Genomic DNA, 24,865 nt, shown 5'->3' with positions numbered 1-24,865 from the left:
TGGAGAACCATGAGAGGGAAAGTGGCACAGGGTGGCAATTTTGAACTCGCAACTAGTTATACAGCTCCTGCTTTGTCGCTCCTTTGCTTCAGCTGGCATTTGAAAAATACAATTCTCAACACCAGTCCTTCATTTCAGTTGGATTGTAGATTTGGTTATCAACCTTTCAGCCCAAACAACAGCTAATACTTTACAGGGTAAAATGGACACCACACACTATATTCAGTCATGAGTTCCTTTCTCCAGACTAGCTGTTTTTACTTAAGTGGAGTTCAGTCTTCTCTTCTTGCCATTTTCCTGTTCAGCCCCCCCTCCTCCCTGGTCTTTTCTCTTTTCTCATTTTCCCTCAACCTTTTCTCCAGGGAGATTTGGGCAGCATACATCATTCTTCTTTGCTATTTTATCTTCACACTAGTCCAGGGAGGTAAGTTAGGATGAGAATGTGTGACGGGTTTGAAGCCACCCAGCGAGCTTCATGACCGTAAGGGAATTTGAACCTGGCTCTCCCAGTTCTTAGTTTGATACTCTACCCACTCTGCCACCCTGGCTGTCAGTAATTCCCTGTGAGCATGCTCTTCTGAACTTGGAAGTAAAGCAGAATAAAAATATTAAAAGATTGCATTATTTAACCATCTGTTGTCCTTATGAACAGATTGTGTCAAGAAGTGTTCATGTTGTCAAGTGAGTATAGAAGATGGCAAAGGAAAAATCTGGTGGAATTTTAGGAAAACTTGCTACAGCATAGTTGAACACAACTGGTTTGAGACATTCATTGTGTTTATGATTCTTCTCAGCAGTGGTGCGCTGGTGAGCAAAACAGAAAAAAACTTTATTCTCTCAATTTTTTCACATCAAATATATTGAAATGTACATTTTATTATATATGATAGCCAGCATATGTTCCGTTTCTAATTTTGAAAATGTTTTGCTTAATAACCGGATGTTCTAGTAACTGGCAGTTCCAACAGTTCATAAGAGTGTTCAGGAGAGAGAGAAAATCAGAAAATGAAACTTTTTGTGCTGTTTGTAATCTGTTAGTATTATCTTAGTAGGAAACAAAACGGAAGTGAATTTCTGCATCTCTCTTCACTTTAAAAATACATTTACATTTGTGAATTGGAACACAGTGATTCTTCCTCCCCCTCCCCTCTTCCTTCACAGGCATTTGAAGACATATATATTGAACAGCGCAAGACTATCAAGACCATGCTGGAGTACGCTGACAAGGTCTTCACGTACATCTTCATTCTAGAAATGCTTCTGAAGTGGGTGGCGTACGGTTTTCAAGTATATTTCACGAATGCCTGGTGCTGGCTGGATTTCCTCATTGTTGATGTAAGCACTCGAAACCACTGCTTTGTTTTTGCCCCTCGGCCTTTTATATATATATATATATATTTAAATTTTTATTGGAATTAGAAATATTTTGTCATTTATAACAATCAAATTACTTTAATATTCCAGTTCTAACCCCCTCCCTTCCCCCCCCCCCGTTTGTTGACTTCCAACAGGTTTCCAACCCTTTGTCTATTCTTCCCCTACTCATTTCAACTTATTTTGTCAATTAAACATATACTTTCACACTCTTCTAAGCTAGTCTATTATAACACAGTGCTAAGTCAATTTCCCTTCACTTATCAACTAACTAATACATTCCTGGCATGTTATTCAATAGTAATAATACTGGTAATATTCTCAATATCCTGTACTCTAACTTATTCATTCTAATGTCATCAATATGGGACAAACAATTTATCCCTCCCTATACATAACTTGAGTACTCATAAGTGATGAATACATTTATAAGTCAACCAATTTAACTTATACTCTATATGTTACTCTTTACTTCCTCTTATATCTCTTATCTTTATAACATAAAGTCAATCAATTTGACTCATATTCTGCACATTTCTAAATATACCTATAAACACAATATACATTCGACATAAGTCAATCAATTTGACCCATGTTCTGCACATTTCTAAATATCGCTATAACCAAAAATACCTTCAGCATAAGTCAATCAATTTAACCTATATTCTATATGCTACTTCTCATTCCCCCCCTTCTTGTATTCATGAATTTTAATTCTGTTAATTCTCAATTACACCCCTATCTGCCAGCAACATAATTAATTAATTAATTTCTATTCTTATATATCACATAATAACTATTACTTAATACTGTATAGAATAATCAAATAGAATAATTGCTTAGTAATTCTTCTTTAACTCTCCTCCCCCCGGTATAGTCACTTCTCTCTTCTTTTGTTTTTCTTCAATAATTTTCAAACTGCCACAGTTCTCCTCCCACCTCCCATTTTTTCACCAAATATTGTTTCAGCTTCTCCCAATCTGTGTTAAACTGTCCTGGATCAAGGTCTCTTAGTTTTCTTGTCAGTTTATCCATCTCTGCCATGTACAGCAATTTGTGAATCCAGTCCTCGATAGTTGGCACTTCTTGTACTTTCCACTTTTGCGCATACAAAAGTCTAGCCGCTGCTGTCATGTAAAAAAGCAATGTCCTATGTTGTGCTGGAATATCTTCCATTCCCAAGTTCAGTAGCAGGAGTTCTGGGTTCTTATTAACTTGAAACTGTAAAATCTCACTTATCACTCTTATTATTTCCCCCCAGTACTGCCTGACTACCTCACAAGTCCACCACATATGGTACAAAGATCCTTCATGCTTTTTACATTTCCAGCATTTATTAGACGTGTTCACATTCCCTAGCGCAATTTTCTTTGGTGTCAGGTACCAACGATAGATCATTTTATAGACATTCTCTTTAATGTTAGTGCATGTCGTAATCTTCAAAGTATTTTTCCACAAATATTCCCACGCCTCCATTGTTATTTCTTTATTAAAATTTATAGCCCACTTCACCATTTGCACCTTAACTACCTCTTCTTCAGTATACCATTTTAACAACACTTTATAGACCTTTGAAATTTCCTTTTTGTCTTCTTGTAAAATTACTTCCTCCAGGTCCGAGTTCTCCATTCTTATCCCTCCCTTGGCACAATCCGATTTATAAAGGTCTCTGAGCTGTCCATATTGAAACCAGTCATAATTTGGAGACAACTCTTCTTGCGTCTTTATTCTTAATTTAGAAAATTCTATTCGTGTTATCTCCTTATACGTTGAACACTGTTGTTCATTATCAACAGTTCTCGGATCTATCGCTTCATAAGGAACCACCCAGGAGGGAATTCCTTCTTGTAGGTAATCTCTGTACTTTTTCCATATTGTGAAGAGGCTTCTCCGAATGTAATGGTGTAAAAACATAGAGTCCGCTTTTACTTTATCATACCATAAGTATGCATGCCATCCAAATATTTTTTTGTATCCCTCTAAGGCCAGTAATTTGCGATTTTTAAGCATCATCCAGTCCTTCAGCCAAACCAAGCAGATTGCCTCATAGTAAAGTCTTAGGTTGGGCAGTTGCATTCCGCCTTTCTCTTTCGCGTCCTGTAGCACTTTCATTTTCACTCGAGGCTTTTTGCCTGCCCAAACAAAGTCCGATATCTTTCTCTGCCATTTCTCAAACTGCCTGGAATCCCGAATAACTGGTATTGTCTGTAACAAAAACATCACTCTTGGCAGCACATTCATCTTGACTGCTGCAATTCTTCCCAACCATGACAAATTCAATCTATTCCATTTAATCAAATCTCGCTCTATTTGAGTCCACAATTTCTCATAATTGTTCTTGAATAGATCTATATTCTTTGCAGTCAGTTCAATTCCCAAATATTTCACCTTATTTGTTACTTCACAGTCTGTTATTTCCATAAGTTGCTGTTGTTTTTGTTTAGTCATATTTTTACACAGTATCTTTGACTTCTTTTTGTTTACAAAAAAACCTGCCAAATCTCCAAATTCTGTGATTTTTTTCTATTACCCTTGGCATGTTTTCAATTGGATCTTCCACAATTAACATTATATCGTCTGCAAATGCTCTGACCTTATAGGAAAAGTCTTTTATCTTTATTCCACGGATTGCATTATCTTCTCGGATCTGTATCATCAAAATTTCCAAAACCATTATAAACAACAGTGGAGACAACGGGCAACCTTGTCTTGTACCTTTGCCTATAGTCAATTTCTTAGTCACCTCGTCATTCACCACAATTGCTGCACTCTGGTCTCTGTAGATTTCTTTTACTGCTCTGATAAATCTTTCTCCCAACTGTAGCTGTTCCATAGTGGCGAACATAAAATCCCAGTTCAAATTGTCAAATGCTTTTTCAGCGTCCACAAAGAAGAACCCAACCTCCTTATCACAACGCCTATCATAATATTCAATAGCATTTATAACTGTCCTTAAATTGTCTCTGATTTGTCTATTCGGTAAAAAACCAGCTTGTTCTTCCCCAATAACTTCGGATAACCATCCCTTTACTCTTTCCGCTAAGATCTTCGCAAAGATCTTATAGTCATTATTAAGTAAGGAAATAGGTCTGTAATTTTTGACGTTAGTCAAGTCCTGTCCTTCTTTAGGGATCAATGATATATTAGCTTCACTCCAAGTATCTGGAATTCTTTGGTCTCTCATAACACCATTGATCACTTCTTTTAGGAATGACACCAGTTCATTGACCATTACCTTATAAAATTTAGCTGTGAGTCCATCAGGCCCTGGCGCCTTACCCAGATTTGTTGACTGTATTGCCTTCCTTATCTCTTCCTCTGTCACTTCACTATTCAATTTATTTCTCCAATCCTCCGAGATCACTGGGAGCCTCATTTTCCCCAGATATGTCGCTATTGAATCTTTATTCACCTCTTTTTTATTATACAATTTAGCGTAAAATTTGTAGAAGGCTCTACTAATAGCAGTCTGTTCCAGATATACTTTATTGTCCTCACATATTTTATTTATTGTCTTCTTCTCCTTTCTTTTCTTCAATTGCCATGCCAAATATTTCCCAGGTTTATTTGCTCCTTAAACGACTTTTGATTCATTCTCTTCAGATTCCATTCCAGTTCTTTATTGCTGTCAACTGTTCTTGTAAGATTTTAATGTCTTGGTAAACTTTCTTCTTCCCTGGTCTTTTCTTTAGTAGTATTTCTTTGGCTTTTATTTTCTCTGTAATCTCCTGTCTCTTCCCCTCTTGTTTTTTCCTGGCTCTTCTGTTTAAGTCCATTAGTATGCCTCTAATTACTGCCTTATAGGTATCCCATACCTTGTTGGTTGGTACTTCTCGATTCATGTTATATTGTATGAAGAACTTAGTTTCCCTTCTCAACATCTCCAAGTTTTCTCCCTCTTGCAACAAGTCCTCATTTATTCTCCATCCTTTCCTCTTAGTTCTTTTCCCAAACTTCCACATAATTGGATTGTGATCTGAGCCTACCATAGGCATTATTTCCACCTCTAGTCCATAACACTAAGTCCTTTGAGGCCCAGATCATGTCGATTCGTGATAAAGTAGAGTGTCTTGCGGAGAAAAATGTGAATTGTCTGCCCTTGGGATTCTGTATTCTCCATACATCTTCCAAAGTTTCCTGCTGCATTAATGCAAAAAAAGTTTTTGGTAGTAGTCCTCTTTTCTTTTGTGTAGTTGCTGATTTCTTGTCCTGCTCCAAATTTGTAACTCCATTGAAGTCTCCTGCAAGAATTATCTGGTCGTAAGAAAGTTCATCTAATTGCTTCCTCAAATCCTCAAAGAAGCTTTCTTTTGCTCCATTAGGTGCATAGATTCCAATCACCAGCACTTTCTTTAAATTCCATGTACATTCCACCGCTAAAAATCTGGCTTCTGGGTCCTTAAACACTAACTTTGGCTGCAGCTCCTCTCTAATATACAAGACCACTCCCCTTTTTTTCTTTTTTGTGGCCGCTGCAAAATGAGTGCCCAATTTGCTCAGTTTTAGATATTTTACATCCTGTTTTCTAATATGAGTCTCTTGTAAACAAACAATATCACATTTCTGTTTTAATAGCCAGTGAAAAGTACTTTTTCTCTTATTGGGTGAATTAAGTCCATTTACATTCCAAGATATAACCTTACATTCCATATTCATAGCCTTGTTGCTGTTAAGTCCTTTTCATTGTCCCTCATAAACTTTTCCATTTCAAATTCAGATCTGATGCGCTTTTTCACTCCTCCAAACTCAAATGCCAGTCCTTCCGGTAATTCCCATCTATACCTTATTTTCATGTCCTTCAAAATTTGGACTAAGGCTTTATATTTTTTCCGATCAAGCAACACCGATCTAGGTAACTCCTTCATAATAATCACCGTCTTGCCATCAACCTCCAATGGGTCTTGGAATTGCTTGCTCACAATCATTTCTTTCATATTTCTGGTTGTAAATTGCACAATCACGTCTCTTGGTAACTTCCTCTGGGTCGCAAATCTTGAGTTTATACGATACACCACATCTAGGATAGCCACGATTTCTTCTTCTTCCTTCCCCAGGTATCCAGCTAACACTTCTGCAACTTGCTCTTGAGCTGTCTTTCCCTCCATCTCCGGCAAACCGCGAAACCTTAGCTGCTTTTCCATATACTTGCTCTCCGCAATAGCCATTCTGCCCCTCATCGTCCTCATATCTGTCTGTTGCGTGTCTGAGAGATTCTCCATCGCCTTCTCCACCACGTTAACTTTTTGCTGTGTTGCTTCCATTCCCTTTTTCATTTCTGCCAATTCACTTTTAACTGTCTCTTTAACTTCTTTGATCTCTTTCACCAGCTCCTGCTGGACCTTTAACATTTCCGAAAATCTTTTGTCTAAATTTTCCATAGCCGTCTGCCACTCTTTTTTCGACATCGTGGGGCTTGACTTGCCTCGCTCCCACGAATCTGCTCGTTTCCTTAACTCCGTGGCGCTTAGCTAAGTGTCCCTTTAATTTAATTTAATTCAAATGTCCCGGTTTCAAAAGGAAAAAAAAAAGCACTTACAAAATCCAAAATGCTGGGCGACTTTTCTCTATGGTTTTTCTATATTTTTGTAATCCAATATGGCATACTTCCTCTTCTGCTGAAGCCCGTGCCCTTCCCTCTTCAAAGATGGCGATTGCCCTCTTCCTGTCTGCCTTAGGGCCGTCTCTCTCCAGCAGCTCTATCACAATTACGTACTTCCTGTTTCCCGTCTCCTCACAGCAGCTCTCGCGATGGTGGAAGCTTTCTCACAGTCTATTATCTCCTCACAACCACAGGTATGAACAACAATCCTCCAATTTCTCTAATTACTTCTTTTAGCTTAGTCCTTTTACTAATCTGTTTCTTGCCGAGTCTTCCTCTACTTTTAATCAAACTGTTGAAGTTTAAAAGTCCCCTTTAATGCTTCTTTACTTTAAGTAATTCGTCCTGTTTCAAGAGATAGTGATCTTTACCTTTTCAAACGTCTTTCTGGGTTGTAATCACTGCTTCAAACTCAGGTTCTCTTTCACCTTCTTTCCTCCTGTTGATGCTTGGGCATGTAGATCTTATGCCAGACGTCACTGGCCCCAGAACTGCCGCAGAGATATAGGCCGACCTGTCTTAGGGTGGGACCTCAAGGGACGGGGGAGAGTCCGTTGTGCAGAACCCCCCCTCGCCTGAGATCAACGCGCCCTGAGGTACTTGAGCGTTCAAAGCCTGTTCTCCGCCTGAGAACGGGACCGCGGGCTTGTTTGCCCTCGCCGGTCACTAAAAACGGCAGCCCGGTCAGCTCTGCTCCCAGAGCTGTGTTAGACCTCCATGGATCCCAAACAGGAAGTCCGGCCTTTTATATATTTTAACAGAGTACAAAATTTTGATATTATGCATCTTTTGAATAAATATAATCTTATCAAGCATAAATCGACTAGAAACCAAGCATAAATAGAATACGAGATCATTAATTCACAAACAGTATTCTTTCTTATGTGATAACATTTGTCCTTATATAAACTATACTGACCAGGACAGATACCATGTGCCAAGAACACTCCTCCAATGAACTCCTGCTGACTGTTCCACCTCCTAAAACTTCGCAGTCCTCCTTTGCACACTTGAAGAGCATCTCTTTCTTATGAAAACCTAGAACACAAGTTCTGGGTCAAAAGGGATCCTTTAGACTGTTGTGCACATTGGTTGTGTTGCTTTAATCTGCCCAGCCAATTAAAGATACTATTAGTGCAAACTGTTTTCCCAACATAGCTAGTCAAGAGCAAACCAACCCAAAAGAAGGAGATAGGTGGGGGGGGGAGGGTTGTCCTGAATGGGAGCAGAATGTGTCATGGAATAAACAAGAATGGAATTTTAGATTAAATGAGAAGGAGTCCCTAGCCAAGTGAGGGATGCTATGGAGAATGAATGGATGGCCATACAACAAACCAGCCACAAATGAGAGATAGACGAGCTAAGGAATGGCGAGCAGGTAGAAGGACGTGGAAGGTTAAATTCAAGATGGAGAGTAGAACAGGGAAAGAAAAAGAAATATATGCTCTGCCAGTCTTAAAGAGGAGAGGTCCAGTGGTTTCATGCTCATGGTGCTGGAAGCAAGTTCTATGAGAAGTTTTTTAGATGTGGCTCTAACCTGAGGGAGTGGCTTGCCTGAAGGAGTTGGCAGGGTACCATCACTGGTCATGTTTTGGAGGAGGCATATGGATGTTCTGCTTAGGACAACATCCTATTGATGCCTAGAATCATCAGTCACTGGCCAGAGTATTTGGTAAGTTTTACCTGTTCCTGTGAGTGAGCTGGTTCATTAGCGTTTGATGTTACTTGTTTTAATTTTTAATTGTTTTTTTGTTGATGCCATTCAAGTCTTATTTTAAACCACTTTGGGCTCTCGGGAAAGGCAGAATATAAATATTTTGCACAAACAAACTTACATCAGACATTGCAATTTGTTTGACTACTATTCCAATTTTGGAGCAATAAGAACCAAGCATCTACACGATTCCAGAACTGCAGTTCACTGGGTTGGCCATAAGTGTCATGATATAGGGGTGATCACAACATTGTACACGACAGTGTTGTAGCTTTTTTAATCTGCAAAGAGCAGAAAGAGTCGATATCAGTCATGTCAGGAGGCGAGACTGTGAGAAGGTCCATTGTGTCCCTCAGTTCTTTCACATCTACTTTCCTGTTTTCCTCTTTCACAATGCTTTCTTGTTTATTTACTAAATTGGAGGTGACACTATAGTGTATACATGTATACTATTATTAAAAATCTTCTACCCCTTGATGGTCCTGCTTTTGGCTTGCACAGCGTATGACCCAGCAAGTCAAATGCGTTCCACCCACCGTTGGTGGTCGCCTGCATTTGAGAAACTGCCTCTTTCCTGCTTGCCTGAGACTTATAACCATGGAGGTTATCAAGCAAGCCAGGCTGCTTTCTGCTTTGTGGATCGCAAGATGTATACAGTTGCTATACCACCAAGGTCTTCCTTTTACTGTGATGTAGGACTTCAACATGTGCCATTATAGTATTTTTGTCCTCCCTAGATGGTTAGGTTATGAGAGAGCGTTGCCTCTTTATTCACCATGTCTAGATTGCTTAAATTGTATTAGTGTCATTACTTCTCTGTGTTTTGGAAGGCTTGTATTTGAAATAAGGGAAGACGCAGGGGTGATCGCTTAGGTCAAAAGACCAGCTGGCTGCAAAAGTGGAATTGCAAAGGTGGTCAGAGTAACCAAGACAAAATGAATCTTCTGTGGTAAAATCTTAAGCAGAGTTACACCATTCTAAGCCTGTTGACTTCATTAGACTTCAAAAGGTATAACTTTGCTTACTGCTTTCCAGCAGAGCTCATTTCGAGGGGGAACGCACAGGAACACAGTTCCAGCAGTTCCCCAAAGAGGTCACATGTCAGGTGGCCCTGCCCACCTGACTCACGGCCATTTTGGGCCCGTTTCAGCCTGGATTGGGGCCGAAATGGCCCAGATCAGGCCTCTGACGGGTGGTGGATCACGCTCCCACTCAGCAGTGGCCCGATCTTGACCATTTTTGGCCCCTTTGGGGCCATTTTCTGCCCCTTTTTGCCATTTTGGGACCAGTTTTGGCCCTGGATGGCCAGGATTGGATCCAAAACAGCCAAGATAGGTGATGTCAGGGGGTGTGGCATATGCAAATCAGTTATGCTAATGACACACTTCCAGTGATATCAAGGGACATGGCATATGCTAATGAGTTATGCTAATGAGTTATGCTAATAAGTTCCTCCAGCTTTTTTTCTACCAAATGACCCCTTGCTTTCCAGAATCAAAAGGCTAGAAGAGTACATAATATGTGGTTTGCCATAATGGTGCTTTTTATGGTGGCTTTCACTGCTTGTCTTTAAAATATTGAAAGAATGAATGAATGAATGAAGTCCAGCTAAAAAGTATATACATTATCAGCGATCATTACATATATTAAAATAAGCAAGATTAATATAGAACTGCAATAGGCTGTAGCAGCTGCACAAAATTTGGCCACTTTATCCATGAATCAAGGCTCGTGGTCTGGGAGGAGAAAGGAAATATATGATTCCTCTGATCTACCTAGAATTCATTGGCATATCCAAGTAATAGCGTCATGTTTAAGATCACAATAAAATGGGGAAAGCAAGAGAACGTGCCCAACAGTTTCAGCTTCCCCAATTATACACACACCTATGTGTTTCTAGTACAATAATCCACAGTATCTCCCTTCCAAGAGTGCAACAGATAGGGCATTAAATTGGGCCAAAGTAAAAGCTTTCCTAATTTTCGGCATTAGTAGATGGGCCAGAAAATTAGAGGGCCTATCTGAAGAAATGATATTCCATGGTGAGATTTAAATTATGTTGAAATTCAGTGTTCTTTGTTGGTCTTCTGTGCAGTCCCACATGGGACGGCGCATGCGCAGACCTGCCCATTGGAGGTTCTTTTGTAGTTTTTAGGTTATGGAGGGGGGCTGCCTCTCTCCCCCCAGAGCACTAGTGTGATGTATTCTTGCCAAAAAACACACTCTGAGTGGAGCGGCAGCCCCAACCCTCAGTTCCTCTTTTGCTGCTGGTTGAGGTTCATGAAGTTCATCGGTAGCGAGCTTCTCTGTTCCTCTTGCGCTGGGCTTTTCCTGAGTCAACAAAATTCCAGCTGAATGGAGAGAGGGAGACTTAGAGCAGAACCACAAGTGACAAAAGGCACAGATTGGACACTTGTCAGCTTCCCTCAAGTTTTGATGGGAAATGTAGGCATCCTGGTCTCGCAGCTTCGCTCTCTGACTGCTGTCCAATGGACTTTTCAACTGTCACTTGTCCAACATTCCGCCAAGCTGCCTATATTTCCCATCAAAACTTGAGGGAAGCAGACAAGCGTCCAATCTGTGCCTTTTGTCACTTGTGGTTCTGCTCAAAGTCCAGAAAAATTGTGAGCATGTTTAAAAAACACACCCAAGTGCGGTGTGAAGATGACTAGAATGGATGGACATTTTCTTTGCCTCATATATTTGGGACAGGAGCATGATCAGGTCTTTACTCCTAAACGCACACTAGGCTTCCTTCCAAGCCCATTGACTTCCTGGGACTTAAAGCGTGCCACTCTGTTTAGGTTTGCACTGTAAGAAACCATAGCTTTTTCTGTCAGTTTAAATGATTGTCGACCTTGCTAGGGGAATTTAATGCTGGCTGGTAGTGTTTTGTGAAGTCTGGTAAAAAGAACCAAGGTTATATATAATAAATGTTCTTTGCAGCATTTTAAAATGCTATAATCTCCTTTGCACACAAATATAGCAAAAGGCCCATTTTCGCTAAAGAGGGAACACAGAGGAGGCAAAGAATAGATGAGGGTGGGTGTGATTTTTTTCCCAAACCTATATGGGGAAATTTTCTGTGGTTTAGCGCTATCTGAAAATTTGTGTCTTCCAAACTGTAGATGAATTTAATCCCTTTTATATTTTTGAATATTTTGAAGATTCTGTGTCAAAATAACTGCATTTCTTAGCATATATTTACATGATTTTGTCAACAGAATTAAATTGTAGAATGTTTCTTTTAAGTACTGTGCCTTCAAGCATTGTGTCTCGCAAGTAATCTGGTAACCACAATATAGTATAAACATTCTTTCCCCCTGACAATTAAATCCTCCTTGCATATCATAATAACACTTAAGCACATTACTGAAGAGTTAGCAATAAGATTGTCTTCTTAATATGCTTATAGGACAAAGTTTCTTGTATGTTCTTAAGTCAGCTTCATTTTATTTGGATAATATGTGGATTTTTTTTTTATACACATACTCATTTCCTCTCAAAAGTATGGCTAAATGACATCCTTTCATTTAGATTGATAGGTTGAATAATAATAAAGAACTCATGTGCTTAGATTGTCATTTTGAGGTAACCTGAAATGTATGCTTATATTATAACATAGGGATAGTTATGATCCATTAGGAATGAGGGGCAGATCTACCGTATACTTTGCTTCATCCTGAGCAATGTGGGAACTAAACAACCACTCCTGCCCTGTTTGTACAAAAGAAAAAAGCAGATCAGATAGGCTGTTTAAACCTTGAAGTGCAAGAATTTAGAAAGCATACTGTATTCAGTGTTGGGGGCTCCCCCCTATGCTCTCAGCAGCAACATGTGCTCATGGCATTCCTCTAGAATTAAGATGGAGTCCAGGTGTAAAATGTCTAAGAATTTCCAAGAGTGAAGAGACATTCCTTAACATGCTCTGTGGTTTTATCATCTCCCCCTTGGTCCCCAGCAAACCTTCTGTCTTTCCTAGTGTTCTTTTGTGTCCACTTTGTTCCTTGTCCTTCTGAAGCTCTATTGCTTAGGTGTGGTTATGGCTTTAGGTGGGACACTGGCTACCTATTGTCTGTCCCCTGGTTAGAGGCATCTACATTTCTATAGCACTGAATGGCTCTGTGCTTGGGAGTTCAGTCCTGCTCATTCTTCCTTCTCTTTCCCCTCTGCTAGGTAGCAGAAGGCACTCAGACCCTGTAGAAAATGCAGACCCAAGCATCCCACTTATGTGTTGTGAACTTTGGCACTAATACTTGGGTATAAGGCATTTTACCACATGCCTCTATGCCCCAAGTAAACTCAGTTTGGGATGTTTTGCGGCTAGCATAGAAAAAGCGTGCTCACCTTGAACATGGAATGAGCTTAAGCCAGGCCTGAATCCTGGGCTTTGGCTTGGAATTTCAGTACAAACAATAAGAATGTGTGGATAACAGGAAGGTCTATATCAACTAATTTCCTGAGAGCAGAACTACAAGTGACAAAAGGCACAGATTGGACACTTGTCAGTTTCCCTCAAGTTTTGATGGGAAATGTAGGCGTCCTGGTCTTGCAGCTTGGCTCTCTGTCTGCTGTCCAATGGACTTTTCAACTGTCACTTGTCCAACATTCCGCCAAGCTGCCTACATTTCCCATCAAAACTTGAGGGAAGCTGACAAGTGTCCAACCTGTGCCTTTTGTCACTTGTGGTTCCACTCTCAGTTGCTAAAGTCAAGTAAAGGCCCTATAAGATTACTATGAGAAATTTAGATCTAGGATCCATATAAAGAGGACAGGACAAAACATAGAGGCTGCAGGGAATCAGAGTTGGGTCTGGTGAATCCAGGCCCACCTCTTTAAAAACCTGCACATGTAATCTGGCACAAGTTACAGGGCAACAGATTTTCAGGTTTAACAACCTGGCTAACTAACATGGCTGTTGGTATAGTTTGAAAGCAGATGGGGTAAAAGGACAAGTCCTCTCGTGGATCAAAAACTGGCTATTGAATAGGAAGCAGAGAGTGAGTATAGATGAGCAATATTCACAGTGGAGGGTGGTAAGCAGTGGGGTACCGCAGGGCTCAGTATTGGGTACGGTGCTTTTTAACTTGTTCATGAATGATTTGGAGTTGGGAGTAAGCTGTGAAGTGGCTAAATTTGCTGATGACACTAAATTGTTCAGGGTGGTGAGAACCAGGGAGGATTGTGAGGTACTCCAAAGGGATCTGTCGAGGCTGGGTGAGTGGGCATCAACGTGGCAAACGACGTTCAACATGGCCAAGTGCAAAGTAATGCCAAAAATCCCAAATATAAATACACAATGATGGGGTCCAAACTGGCGGAGACTGACCAAGAGATCTTGGAGTCATGGTGGATAACTCACTGAAAATGTCGATACAGTGTGCGACGGCAATAAAAAAGGCCAATGTTATGCTGGGGATTATTAGGAAGGGAATCAGCTAGTATCATAATGCCCCTGTATAAATCAATGGTATGGCCTCATTTAGAATACTGTGTACAATTCTGGTCACCACACCTCAAAAAAGCTATAGCACTGGAAAAAGTGCAGAAAAGGGCAACTAGAATGATTAAAGGGATGGAACACTTCCCCTATGAAGAAAGGTTAAAGCGCTTGGGGCTCTTCAGCTTGGAAAAACTACTAGGGCTGTGTGCTTCGGGAATCTGATTCGGGTAAAATTCCTGAATCAGACCTGATCTGGAAAGCTTTGGGGCTGGCCCCGATTCTGAAATCCCGAAGCAAAGCTTCCTGAAGCATTCCGAATGCTTCGGGAAGCTTTGGGGGACCCGGAGGGGTAGGTTTAAAGGGGCCTTTCGCAAGTAGCAGGGCCCTTTAAACCTAACCATTCCCTCCCACCCTTTCCTCCCCACCCACCCCAATTTACCTGGCACTGGCAGAAGGGAAGGCTTGCCCTCTCTGCCGGCTGGCTGTGGCGGCCGCGGCGGCAGCAAGAGGGAAGGCTCTCTCTGCCGGCCAGCCATGCTGGCCATGCTGCCGGCAGGAGGGAAGGCCCTCTCTGCTGGCCAGCCACGCCGGCCGCGGCACCAGCAGGATGGAAGGCCTTATCTGCTGGTCAGCCACACCGGCCATGGTGGCAGCAGGAGGGAAGGCTCTCTCTGCCGGCCAGTTGCGGCGGTGGAAGGGAAGGCCCTGGCTGCACAAGGTAAGTGGGGTGGGGGGGTGGGGGATAGGGTTAAAGGGTGGGGTGGGTGTTTAAGGGTGGGGGCAGCCTCTCCCCTCCATCCTCCCCGTCACTTCAGTATGCTCCGAATCTTTACGGAGCATACCGAAGCGACATGGAAACCATAATTTGAAGCGGCATGCCGCTTCGGATTTCGGAGCTTTCCAAATCTTTTTCCCATTTCAGGTAAACCTGAAGCTGGAAACCCGAATCTTTTTGAGTTGCACACCCCTAGAAACAGCGACTGTTCTTGGGAGGGGTGACATGATAGAGATTTACAAGATTATGCATGGGATAGAGAAGGTAGAGAAAGAAGTATTTTTCTCCCTTTCTCACAATACAAGAACTCATGGGCACTCAATGAAATTGCTGAGCAGTCGGGTTAGAACGGATAAAATGAAGTACTTCTTCACCCAAAGGGTGATTAACACATAGAATTCACTGCCTCAGGAGATGGTGGCAGTTTCAAGTATAGACAGCTTCAAGAGGGGATTGGATAAACATATGGAGCAGAGGTCCATCAGTGGCTATTAGCCACAAGGTATAGGTGAAACTCTCTGTCTAGGGCAGTGATGCTCTGTATTCTTGGTGTTTGGGGGGCAATCAGTGGGAGGGCTTCTAGTGTCCCTTCCCCACTGGCAGACCTCCTGAGGACACCTGGTTTTTGGCCACTGTGTGACACAGAGTGTTGGACTGGATGGGCCATTGGCCTGATCCAACATGGCTTCTCTTATGTTCTTACGTTCTTAACAAGTTAAAATTAAACCAGAAGAGTTTTCAGCTAAATATTAGGAAGAACTTCCTGACTGTTAGAGAAGATGCTCAGTGGAACAGGCTTCCTCAGGGTGGCTTTCCTTCTTGGGAGGTTTTTAAGCCGAGGCTAGACAGCGTTCTGACAGAAATGCTGGTTCTATGACTTAATATTCAGTTAGGCAGATTGTGAGAGAGAGGGCAGGAAGGGATGAGCTAGTGTTTGGCTCTTGAGCCTAGGGTAATGCTGATTGCCACTTTGGGGTCAAGAAGGACTTTTTCTCCAGGTCAGATTGGCTAGGGATCCTGGAGGGCTTTTGCCTTCCTCTGGGCATTGAGCTGGGCATTCCTCTGGGGAGGCAGCTGTGATATTCCTGCATTGCACAGGGGGTTGGGCTAGATGACCTGGGGGTTCCCTTCCTGCTCTCCGATTCTGAGAAAGGTACTATTGGAAAGAGTTTTTTTAAATTTAATTTCTGGATCTCAGTTTTTATTGTAGAGTACGTCTCCTTGAGGACCCAGCTGATATACATGTTTTAATAAATTACTAATAAATTGTTTCCCCACTGCAGATAGACATGGAGATTTAGTAGACTTAACAATAATATAGTCAGGAGTTACTTTATACATTGAGAAGCACTTGCACCCAATTCTGAGGGAAAGCCTAATGCTGGACCTTAGCTACTCAGATAACATACTCTCTCATGTTCAACAAGCCCAAACCATGCCCCACTAACTCTGCACAGTGGCCCACTAGGGACCCTGTACACTTTCTGGTTTTGCTGTTTGCCCAAAAATATTAAAACAGGAGGATTGTCAAGCACCTGACAAACTACTATACGTGATTCATGTGTCACAAGTTCTGTTTTCAGCTTCTCCCCAGGAAATATTGAGGCTAAATTTTATTGAATCTTGGTTCAAAATAATATCTAGATATAACACTAACTTGTTCTTTACTTCTCTCTTATAATTAAATGACAATGACATACTTTACTTTTCCCCCTGCAGGTTTCATTGGTTAGTTTAGTAGCCAATGCTCTGGGCTATTCTGAACTTGGTGCCATTAAATCACTTCGAACCCTAAGAGCTTTGAGGCCTTTAAGAGCCCTATCACGATTTGAAGGCATGAGGGTGAGCGACAGCAATGAATGACCCTGAAATAATATCTGCATGGAATAAGGCTGTTCACGTAGAATAAGGAATAACAAGCCCGTGTTGAACGATTTCACCGTTTTCTTTTGTAAGGCATGCCACTGTTAGCATCTTTACAAGAACTGAAGTCCTGTAGAAATTGTATTCAGCACAGAAATTGTCCCACACTTTCAAAGACATTTTGGAGCCAGAACTGCTAAAATATACCTTTCCTTTGGGAATATCAGGAAGATGAGTACAGTAAAAGCTTTGTCACCTGGTGTCCATGGGGGATGGTTGCTGGTTAATCAAATATACCAGTTAACAAAGCTTTTACCCAGCAGTGAGAGGGCAGGAGTCAGAAGCCATATCTGGAACTTGGCTGAGACATGTAGCTCACTCCAAATATGCCTTTCCCCTTTTATCTCCTCAGCAAAAGGGGCTAGAGACTTACTATTTGAAAAATGAAAACAAGGAATTCAAAGAATCTGATATGGATTGTTACTATGTTATAACAATATCCAATTACCATTTTTTAAAAAAGCCCCCCTTTCTTGCCCACACTGCAGCCATCCAGGCTTTGCCGCACTCTTTCCCAAAACTTCAGATGCAGCTTTGTGGAGCTCCATCAGGATTGTTCCTACCTTACACACGCTGCCTTAGATATTATGTACCACATGTTGGGACGTATTCCGGATGTTAACTTTCCACAAAACTTTGTCTAAACTCGCAAATGTGGGACTTTGCACATTCTTGTGATACCCAATTCAGAACAGAACCTGATCATAATATACAATATCTATAAACATTTCCAGCTTCCTGAAGAGGAATTTGGTTGTTTTATTAATCAGATACAGCCAAGAAATAATAGATTGTCAGATAAAGTCGTTGCTTTCTTCCTCCTATAACACTCTGTAAAGGAGTTAAAGGATATTTAAGAATGAGATTTAAAATTTAACTGCATAGTGGAAAAGCTTAATGTATCTTTCTTACCACTTTTGTAAAGATTTGTTGTCATGAGATTGTATCTGCTGTTGTTGTTTGGCTTGTGTCTTGAAGCCCTGGAAACACTGTAGCTTGCTTCATGTGCAAATACCTTTTTCTCAGTTGGAGTTCTCACATCTGCATCCATTCTTTATTTGAAGTTACAGCATTATTGTATTATTCTTTAGTTTCTGTTCTTGGTGTTTAACTTTTTTTCTCCTTTTTTTCTCCCTAGAGTACACAAAATTTCATGATTCCATCTTACCACTACCAGGTTTTCTTTTACTTTTTGCACTTAACTTGCTTTCCTTATAGAGTTTAATTCTTTTTTAAAAATACATTATCATTAATAATAGGATTTTCTGTGAATGTGAACTATAAAGATATAAAAATATCTTTAATATCAAATTACAAAGATGAAAATGAAAGTTGTGAGGCTCTGTTCTTAAGCTATAAAAGATAAATTAAGTTCTCTTTTCTTCTTCAATTTGCACACCAGGTGGTTGTTAATGCCCTGGTAGGCGCAATCCCCTCCATCATGAACGTGCTTCTCGTTTGTCTCATATTCTGGCTGATCTTTAGCATCATGGGCGTAAATCTGTTTGCTGGCAAGTTCTACCATTGTGTGAATACCACAACAGGTGAAATGTTTAATGCCAGTGAAGTTAACAATAAAACTCAGTGTGAAGAGCTCATACAAAACAATCAACCTGCCCGATGGAAAAATGTGAAGGTCAACTTTGACAACGTTGGAGCTGGTTATCTTGCTCTGCTTCAAGTCGTAAGTAATCCTTTATTCCACCTGCTCATTTAGGAAAGGACCAAATCATTACAAGTAGGTTCCTTTTTGCATTACATAGCCAACATTAATGCAAATGGGAAAGCCCTTATGGGCACTGGAGCATGATGTGTGCTCAAGAGCTTGCACACGTGGAAGGATCAACCTAGATCAGGTCATATGTTATGTTAGCAGTGTTATTATCCAAATTCTGCAATCTAAACATAAATTACCTATGAACTAGCCTTTTTTCTCCCATGTTATGAAAATATGTGCTGTAATAGTGTATAATGCAGCGGCTTGCTCTGTATCATTTATAATTTCTAGCATAAGCAGCAAGGTTGATGTAATGTTTGTTGTAACTTAGAAACATGCACTTATAAGGAATATAGAGGATGGAGGTTTACAGAGGATCCCTGCTGGCTAAAGGGGAGGAGCTGCAGATAGTAGATGTCAGAGATCATTCATGGAAGCTGAGAGAAGAACGTGTTTGTGTGGCAGTTCTTTGGTTTCCCTCATAGGATGGAACCCCTGACTTACCACAGTTGAAATTGTATGCTATCTAGACAGTCCCCATGTGGCTTAATTTCACAAAAGCTAATTAATTTGAATTTGGTCTATAAGTACTTAGCTGCCAGGTCCTGTGCTGCAAAGACCAATCTGATCCAGGTGGATCCTTACATGTATGCAAGCTTTTGAGCACACATGGCACTCCAGTGCCCGTTAAGGGCTTTCCTATTGACGGTATTGTTGACTATATGCTGCTCAGAGCAGCTAAGGCGGTGGCAGTCAGAATCACTATGACATTGTTGCAATATAACAGTCTAGCCATTGGCTTTAGAACCAGGAGGTTAAAGAGTGAGGAGGATGTTGCCAAAACGGAGAAGCCACGGGCTGAAAGGAAGGCTGAGAATTGAATTCTGGGATATTCCCAGTGAGCTGTTTTCAAAGAGTCTGACTCCATAGTGACACTGTTCTATCATAGTGGTTTGGGGGGCCTTCTCACAGAGGCCCAATGTGTGAATCATCACGGATTCTGTTGGTGCAAAGCTTAGTAATGGAATGCATGTGACAACTTATTTATTATTTATCTATTTATGTCATTTATAGTCTACCTTTCTTACTGAGACTCAAGGCAGATACCGCCTTGAGGGCTATGGGTTTTTAAAGGAGGCATGCAGTCCCTTTGTAAGTGGTCTTGAGCTGTCCAATTGTTTCACATACTTTTTAGAAGTCCAGAAGCTGCTTAGTGCACTTTTCTGCTGGTACAGGATTGTTCCAGTATTAGAAAGGAGGTGAGCCTGTTCTCATAACACTTAAGATGCAGCCATTAGTGACCACTTTCCACCTACCCCTCACTTGCCCTCCTTTTCTCCCAAATCATTGAACTAATACAGTACTGTAGCAGTACCAGTGGCTGCTTTGACCCTTGTGGAAGGAATATAACTGACCTGAATCACCAGAGTGGAAATTGTTTTACTGCCTCTGTGTTTACATATTTCCATTAATTAATTAATGGAATTTATTTATTTATTTATTTATTTATTTATTTATTTATTTATTTATTTATTTATTTATTTATTTATTTGCAGTGTTTATTGCCTATCTTTATGGCCTCAAAATGGATTACCAAAAATTGAAGTTGATGCAGTGCAAACAGGATAATATATACAGCAAGTAGTGCGGTAAACACAGCGAAGCATAGGCTTGAGTTATAAAGTACTAGAAGTGACTTTCCTTCCAGAATTTAGCATGAAAATTTCCTGCATGCATGTGACAAAGATATGTTTGCTCCACTTGTATGCTCTATTAGGTGAATCCATTATTTTTACAACAATGAACATCAATTTTGTATTCTAAATAGGCCACTTTTAAAGGATGGATGGATATTATGTATGCAGCTGTTGATTCACGAGATGTAAGTACCATTTTACATTGCAGATTTAAACAGCCAGTTTGGTGTAGTGGTTAAGAGCGTGAGACTCTATTCTGGAGAACCGGGTTTGATTCCCCACTCCTCCACTTGAAGCCAGCTGGGTGACTTTGGGTCAGTCACAGCTTCTAGGAGCTCTCTCAGCCCCACCCACCTCACAAGGTGATTGTCATGAGGATAATAATAACACACTTTATAAACCGCTTTGAGTGGGTGTTAAGTTGTCCTGAAAGGCGGTAGATAAATTGAATGTTGTTGTTATTGTTGTTATTATTATTATTAATATAGCCTGTGTATATTTTTTATGGATTGCTTTTTGTAAGACAAGGGATTTCACATTAGCAATACATACAGTCAAGGTATTACCAGTTCTTTTTTAGTATATAGGTGAATATCATGAGTCTTGTTAAGCCTAATGAATGAGAAAAATTAGTTCACCGTTTACAATAAAACAAAATGCTTGCATAAAGATGAGAACACTCCAGGCTCCCCTCTCTTTTTGATTAAATTGCTCTTTTGTGAAGGAAATGGTTAACATGTTTAGTGTCTGCTCTAAAATAACTACATTTAAATGGTTTGTAGGTGGAAGATCAACCCATGTATGAAGAAAACCTGTACATGTACCTTTATTTTGTTATCTTCATAATCTTTGGATCATTTTTTACCTTAAACCTTTTCATTGGTGTCATCATAGATAACTTCAATCAGCAAAAAAAGAAGATAAGTATTTTGAAGGGTTTTTTTCTTCTATACTCTTAGAAATAAAACTATGAATGTTTTTAAATTTCCAGATCTCAAGTTTTACCCAGCGTGGTCACCATAGCAGTGTTCAAATTAGCACCATTTTTCCATTTATTTCAAATAGTCAATTAAAAAGTTGCTTTTTATTTTATCTTGAGTTTGTCTGTCCCGTGGTAACTGCAACATCACTTAATCATTTTTACCTTGTTATTCTATATTTTGTCGTGCAAGCAGCTCTCAAAGCAGTAACACTGAGAATATTTACTGTATTGCATAAACAAACATAAATGTAAAGAGGAGCAAAAACTTTTAAATATACAAATCATCGTTTCAGAATTGAAGACAATGAATTGATCTGACCATTTTGTGGAGGGTCAGAAAGTTCAGATGCCTATTTGCATTTGGATGTGTTCTAAGCACACCATAGTTCAGCATGAGCTATATCTTAAAGGCTAGAAGGAGGTTTAGTCCAATGGGGCAGTGGTTTCTTATATCCAGGCAACAGTGCATTCTTGCAGTATCCTGAAAACTATTCTGCCACTAATCTTTATGGCCCTTTCTTTCCTTCCCAGTCCTCAAAATGTGATCTGGTGATCTGTATGTGTGTGTGTGTAAAGTGCCATCAAGTTGAAGCTGACTTATGGTGACCCCCATAGGATTGTCAAGGCAAGAGACAAACAGAAGTAGTTTGACATTGCCTTCCTCTGCATAACAACCCTGGACTTCCTGGTGATCACCCATCCAAGTGCTAACCAGGGTTGACCATGCTTAAGTCCTGAGATCTGATGAGACTGGGCTGACCTGGGTTAGGGTTAGAGTCAAGGTCAGAGTTAGACCCTGGTGACCTTCGTCAAGGACTGTAACAGGTGCCTTTCTTCTTTCTCTCTTCCCCAGTTTGGCATAAATCATATTTTACTACAGCATCCAAAATGGTAAACAATAGTTTGCTCTTGTCCTTGAAAAATGGTAATCATTTTTAAAATGAATTTTCATTCTGATATGGAGGGCAAGAGCAAACTACTAGATTAGATGCTGTGAAGGATTTCCACAGACGGAAGGTGGGGCGATTTCAGCAATTTCCTTCTCTCAGCACAGACCTCTGACTTCTTTCTCAAGCTATTCCTTGGGGTCCCCAATCCTCCAGTAGCAACATTTAGGAGGGGGCAGCATTTGGAGCTGCAGTGTGAAAGAGGGGGGCAAGGAAGTTGTGCACCACCAGTGGAGATACTTCCATCAGTGGAAATTTTTGGAGAAATACAACCCACAGTTTGCCAGTTTAGATATGTTGAAAGCTGTGGTTTACAGAAAAGTACAAGCTGAAAGCAAAATCATGTGTAAGAGGCCCGGAGGAGTGCATGAGCCTATAGCTTACTTCAAACCATAGTCTGAGCGTCCATCTGGACTTTGCCTTTGTGCAACATTGCTTCATTGTGCCATCAGTTTCATTGACCTTCCATTGTCTCCTGCACCATGGAGTTCCATTTGAATGCAGGCCTGAAACTGTGTGTTACTGTCATCAGAGTATTTGAAAGTACATTTCTGATTAAGAATACAGTAATTTAGGAAGATTCATAAACATGGTTGTAACCGGTTTTGGTTTCATCCCTTTACTTTGGAGGGCAAGACATCTTTATGACCGAGGAACAGAAGAAATATTACAATGCAATGAAAAAATTAGGCTCTAAAAAGCCCCAGAAGCCTATCCCTAGACCAGGGGTAAGAATTAATTCCTTTCTTCGTGATATCTTTTGACATATTGCTTTCTCTATTTGCTTATTACTCTCTGCTTTTATGCCTAAGTATGCCCAAATCATACATTTCCTAACAGTTTGATTCAAATGGTTAATGTAGTCCATAACAGGATAATTAGATATATGATACAGGTAATAATGTTAATATTTTGGTTTATGATTTGTCTGAATCCTGGTACAGCTCAAGTGAAATTGGAACTATTTGTTTCTTTCTGATTGGGCAAATCCACACCCTCTCGGAGTGTCCCGGCATTGTGCTAAATGTTCGCTAAACACCCGGAAGTATAGCGTCTTTCTAGCGCGATTTCTGAAATCACGCTAAAAAGACGCTATATTTCCGGATGTTTAGCAAACATTTAGCACAACGCCGAGACGCACCAAGGGCGTGTGGATTTGCCCATTGTCTTGCAAGGGACACAAAAACTATAGTAATAATTGTTTCAAGTGGGTAGCTGTGTTGGTCAGTATTCAAGTTCAGTCGCACCAACTAGATTTCCAGGATACGAGCTTTCAAGAGTCAAATTCTAAAGAAGGGAGTTTTGACTCTCGAAAACTCATACCCTGGAAATCTATTTGGTCTTTAAGGTACAATTGGATTTGAATCTTGCTGTAGTAATCATTGTTTCACAGAAAAGTAGATGGTGGGAAGCAAACTTTAACTGTGCCATCCTCAAAGAAAGTGATTCTGAAGCATGGGCTGGGGGGAGATGAAACTTTAACAGAAATATGGGATCGTTGGCACATTTGTAAAGTTTTAATGTTCTTAATGTTTTGGTTTTTTAAATTTTATTTTGCAGAACAAATTCCAAGGCATGGTTTTTGATTTTGTAACAAAGCAAGCCTTTGACATCAGCATCATGATTCTTATCTGCCTTAACATGGTCACCATGATGGTGGAAACAGATGACCAAAGCAAAGAAATGGAAACTAATTTATCCAGAATTAACCTTGTGTTCATTGTCCTTTTTACTGGTGAATGTGTCCTCAAATTGATTTCCCTCCGTCATTATTACTTCACCATCGGCTGGAACATTTTTGATTTTGTGGTTGTCATTTTGTCCATCATAGGTAAGAACATTGGTCTGCAAGACCAATTTTAAAAAGGATTTTCACACAGAACTTGAGGAAGTTCAGATAGGCCATATAAGACCCCTGGTCAAGATACGTATTTTATGTCCATGAAACCTTCTGATTTTGTCTTGTTGTCCATCCTGAGTCTGGGATATAAGGTGGGATATAAGTGTTTTAAATAAATACACATGCAGTCCAAGATAGAATGTAGCTGCATATTTCTTTCTGCCTTATAATGCGGTTGGCCATGTACTTCCTTATGTACATTGTATGATGCAAATGAGAAGTACACTAAAGGCCTCACATACAGAAACATTACCCATATGCTTTTTTCCGGATATACCAAGAGGATCCAAGTAAACACATCTCCTTTGTTGGACTCAGGCACAGATTTAGTTTTTCCTGATCTTGCTTGGCATATTGTTTTGTCTTTTTATGTGGCCATACTGGAACTTAAAGCTTTTGTAGACGCATGCCATACTTTTAGTTTGAAGAGTTCTTTTTTTTTTTAGTAGTGTGACCCAAAAGACTAGTAAACTTGTGAATTGAAGCAAACTTCACACAATGTAAAATTTCCATTGACAAAGGCGAGGAAGCAGTTTCCAGATAAGCAAGTATTTGATATCATAAAATCCTTCTTCAAACTTCTTTTAACAAAATAAAATGAATCTCTTGAAATATTTCTGTTTAATGAGAGAAGGCTCTGCACAGAAGGGGACATCTGCTGTGTAGGCCCCCCATTTAACTGGTTTGATGCTGAAGTGCTAAATCGGAAACTTGTTGAGTGTTCTGAGAAAAGTAGTTCTGGTATGGTATAGGGGTCCATCTTCAATATTGTATTTGGAGACATGCAGTCCGCA

The 24,865-nt window shown here is 40.3% G+C and overlaps 1 protein-coding gene across 7 annotated transcripts in view; it reads left to right on the top strand.

The window, feature by feature from the left end:
* LOC129323716 (sodium channel protein type 3 subunit alpha) overlaps positions 1–24,865 on the top strand; it is an 85,690-nt gene that overhangs the window by 53,398 nt on the left and 7,427 nt on the right. For all 7 annotated transcript variants that reach the window (XM_054970331.1, XM_054970330.1, XM_054970327.1 and 4 more), the window contains 8 exons: positions 653–807; positions 1,162–1,335; positions 16,625–16,747; positions 18,231–18,512; positions 20,374–20,427; positions 21,025–21,162; positions 22,795–22,899; positions 23,732–24,002. In XM_054970331.1, coding sequence (XP_054826306.1) covers positions 653–807; positions 1,162–1,335; positions 16,625–16,747; positions 18,231–18,512; positions 20,374–20,427; positions 21,025–21,162; positions 22,795–22,899; positions 23,732–24,002 — 1,302 coding nt within the window. The remainder of the gene's footprint in view (positions 1–652; positions 808–1,161; positions 1,336–16,624; positions 16,748–18,230; positions 18,513–20,373; positions 20,428–21,024; positions 21,163–22,794; positions 22,900–23,731; positions 24,003–24,865) is intronic.

Source organism: Eublepharis macularius, chromosome 2 (genome assembly GCF_028583425.1).
Source record: "Eublepharis macularius isolate TG4126 chromosome 2, MPM_Emac_v1.0, whole genome shotgun sequence".
Taxonomy (NCBI): domain Eukaryota; kingdom Metazoa; phylum Chordata; class Lepidosauria; order Squamata; family Eublepharidae; genus Eublepharis; species Eublepharis macularius.
The sequence above is the reverse complement of the archived record's forward strand: the minus strand, read 5'-3'. Positions and strand labels throughout refer to the sequence as shown.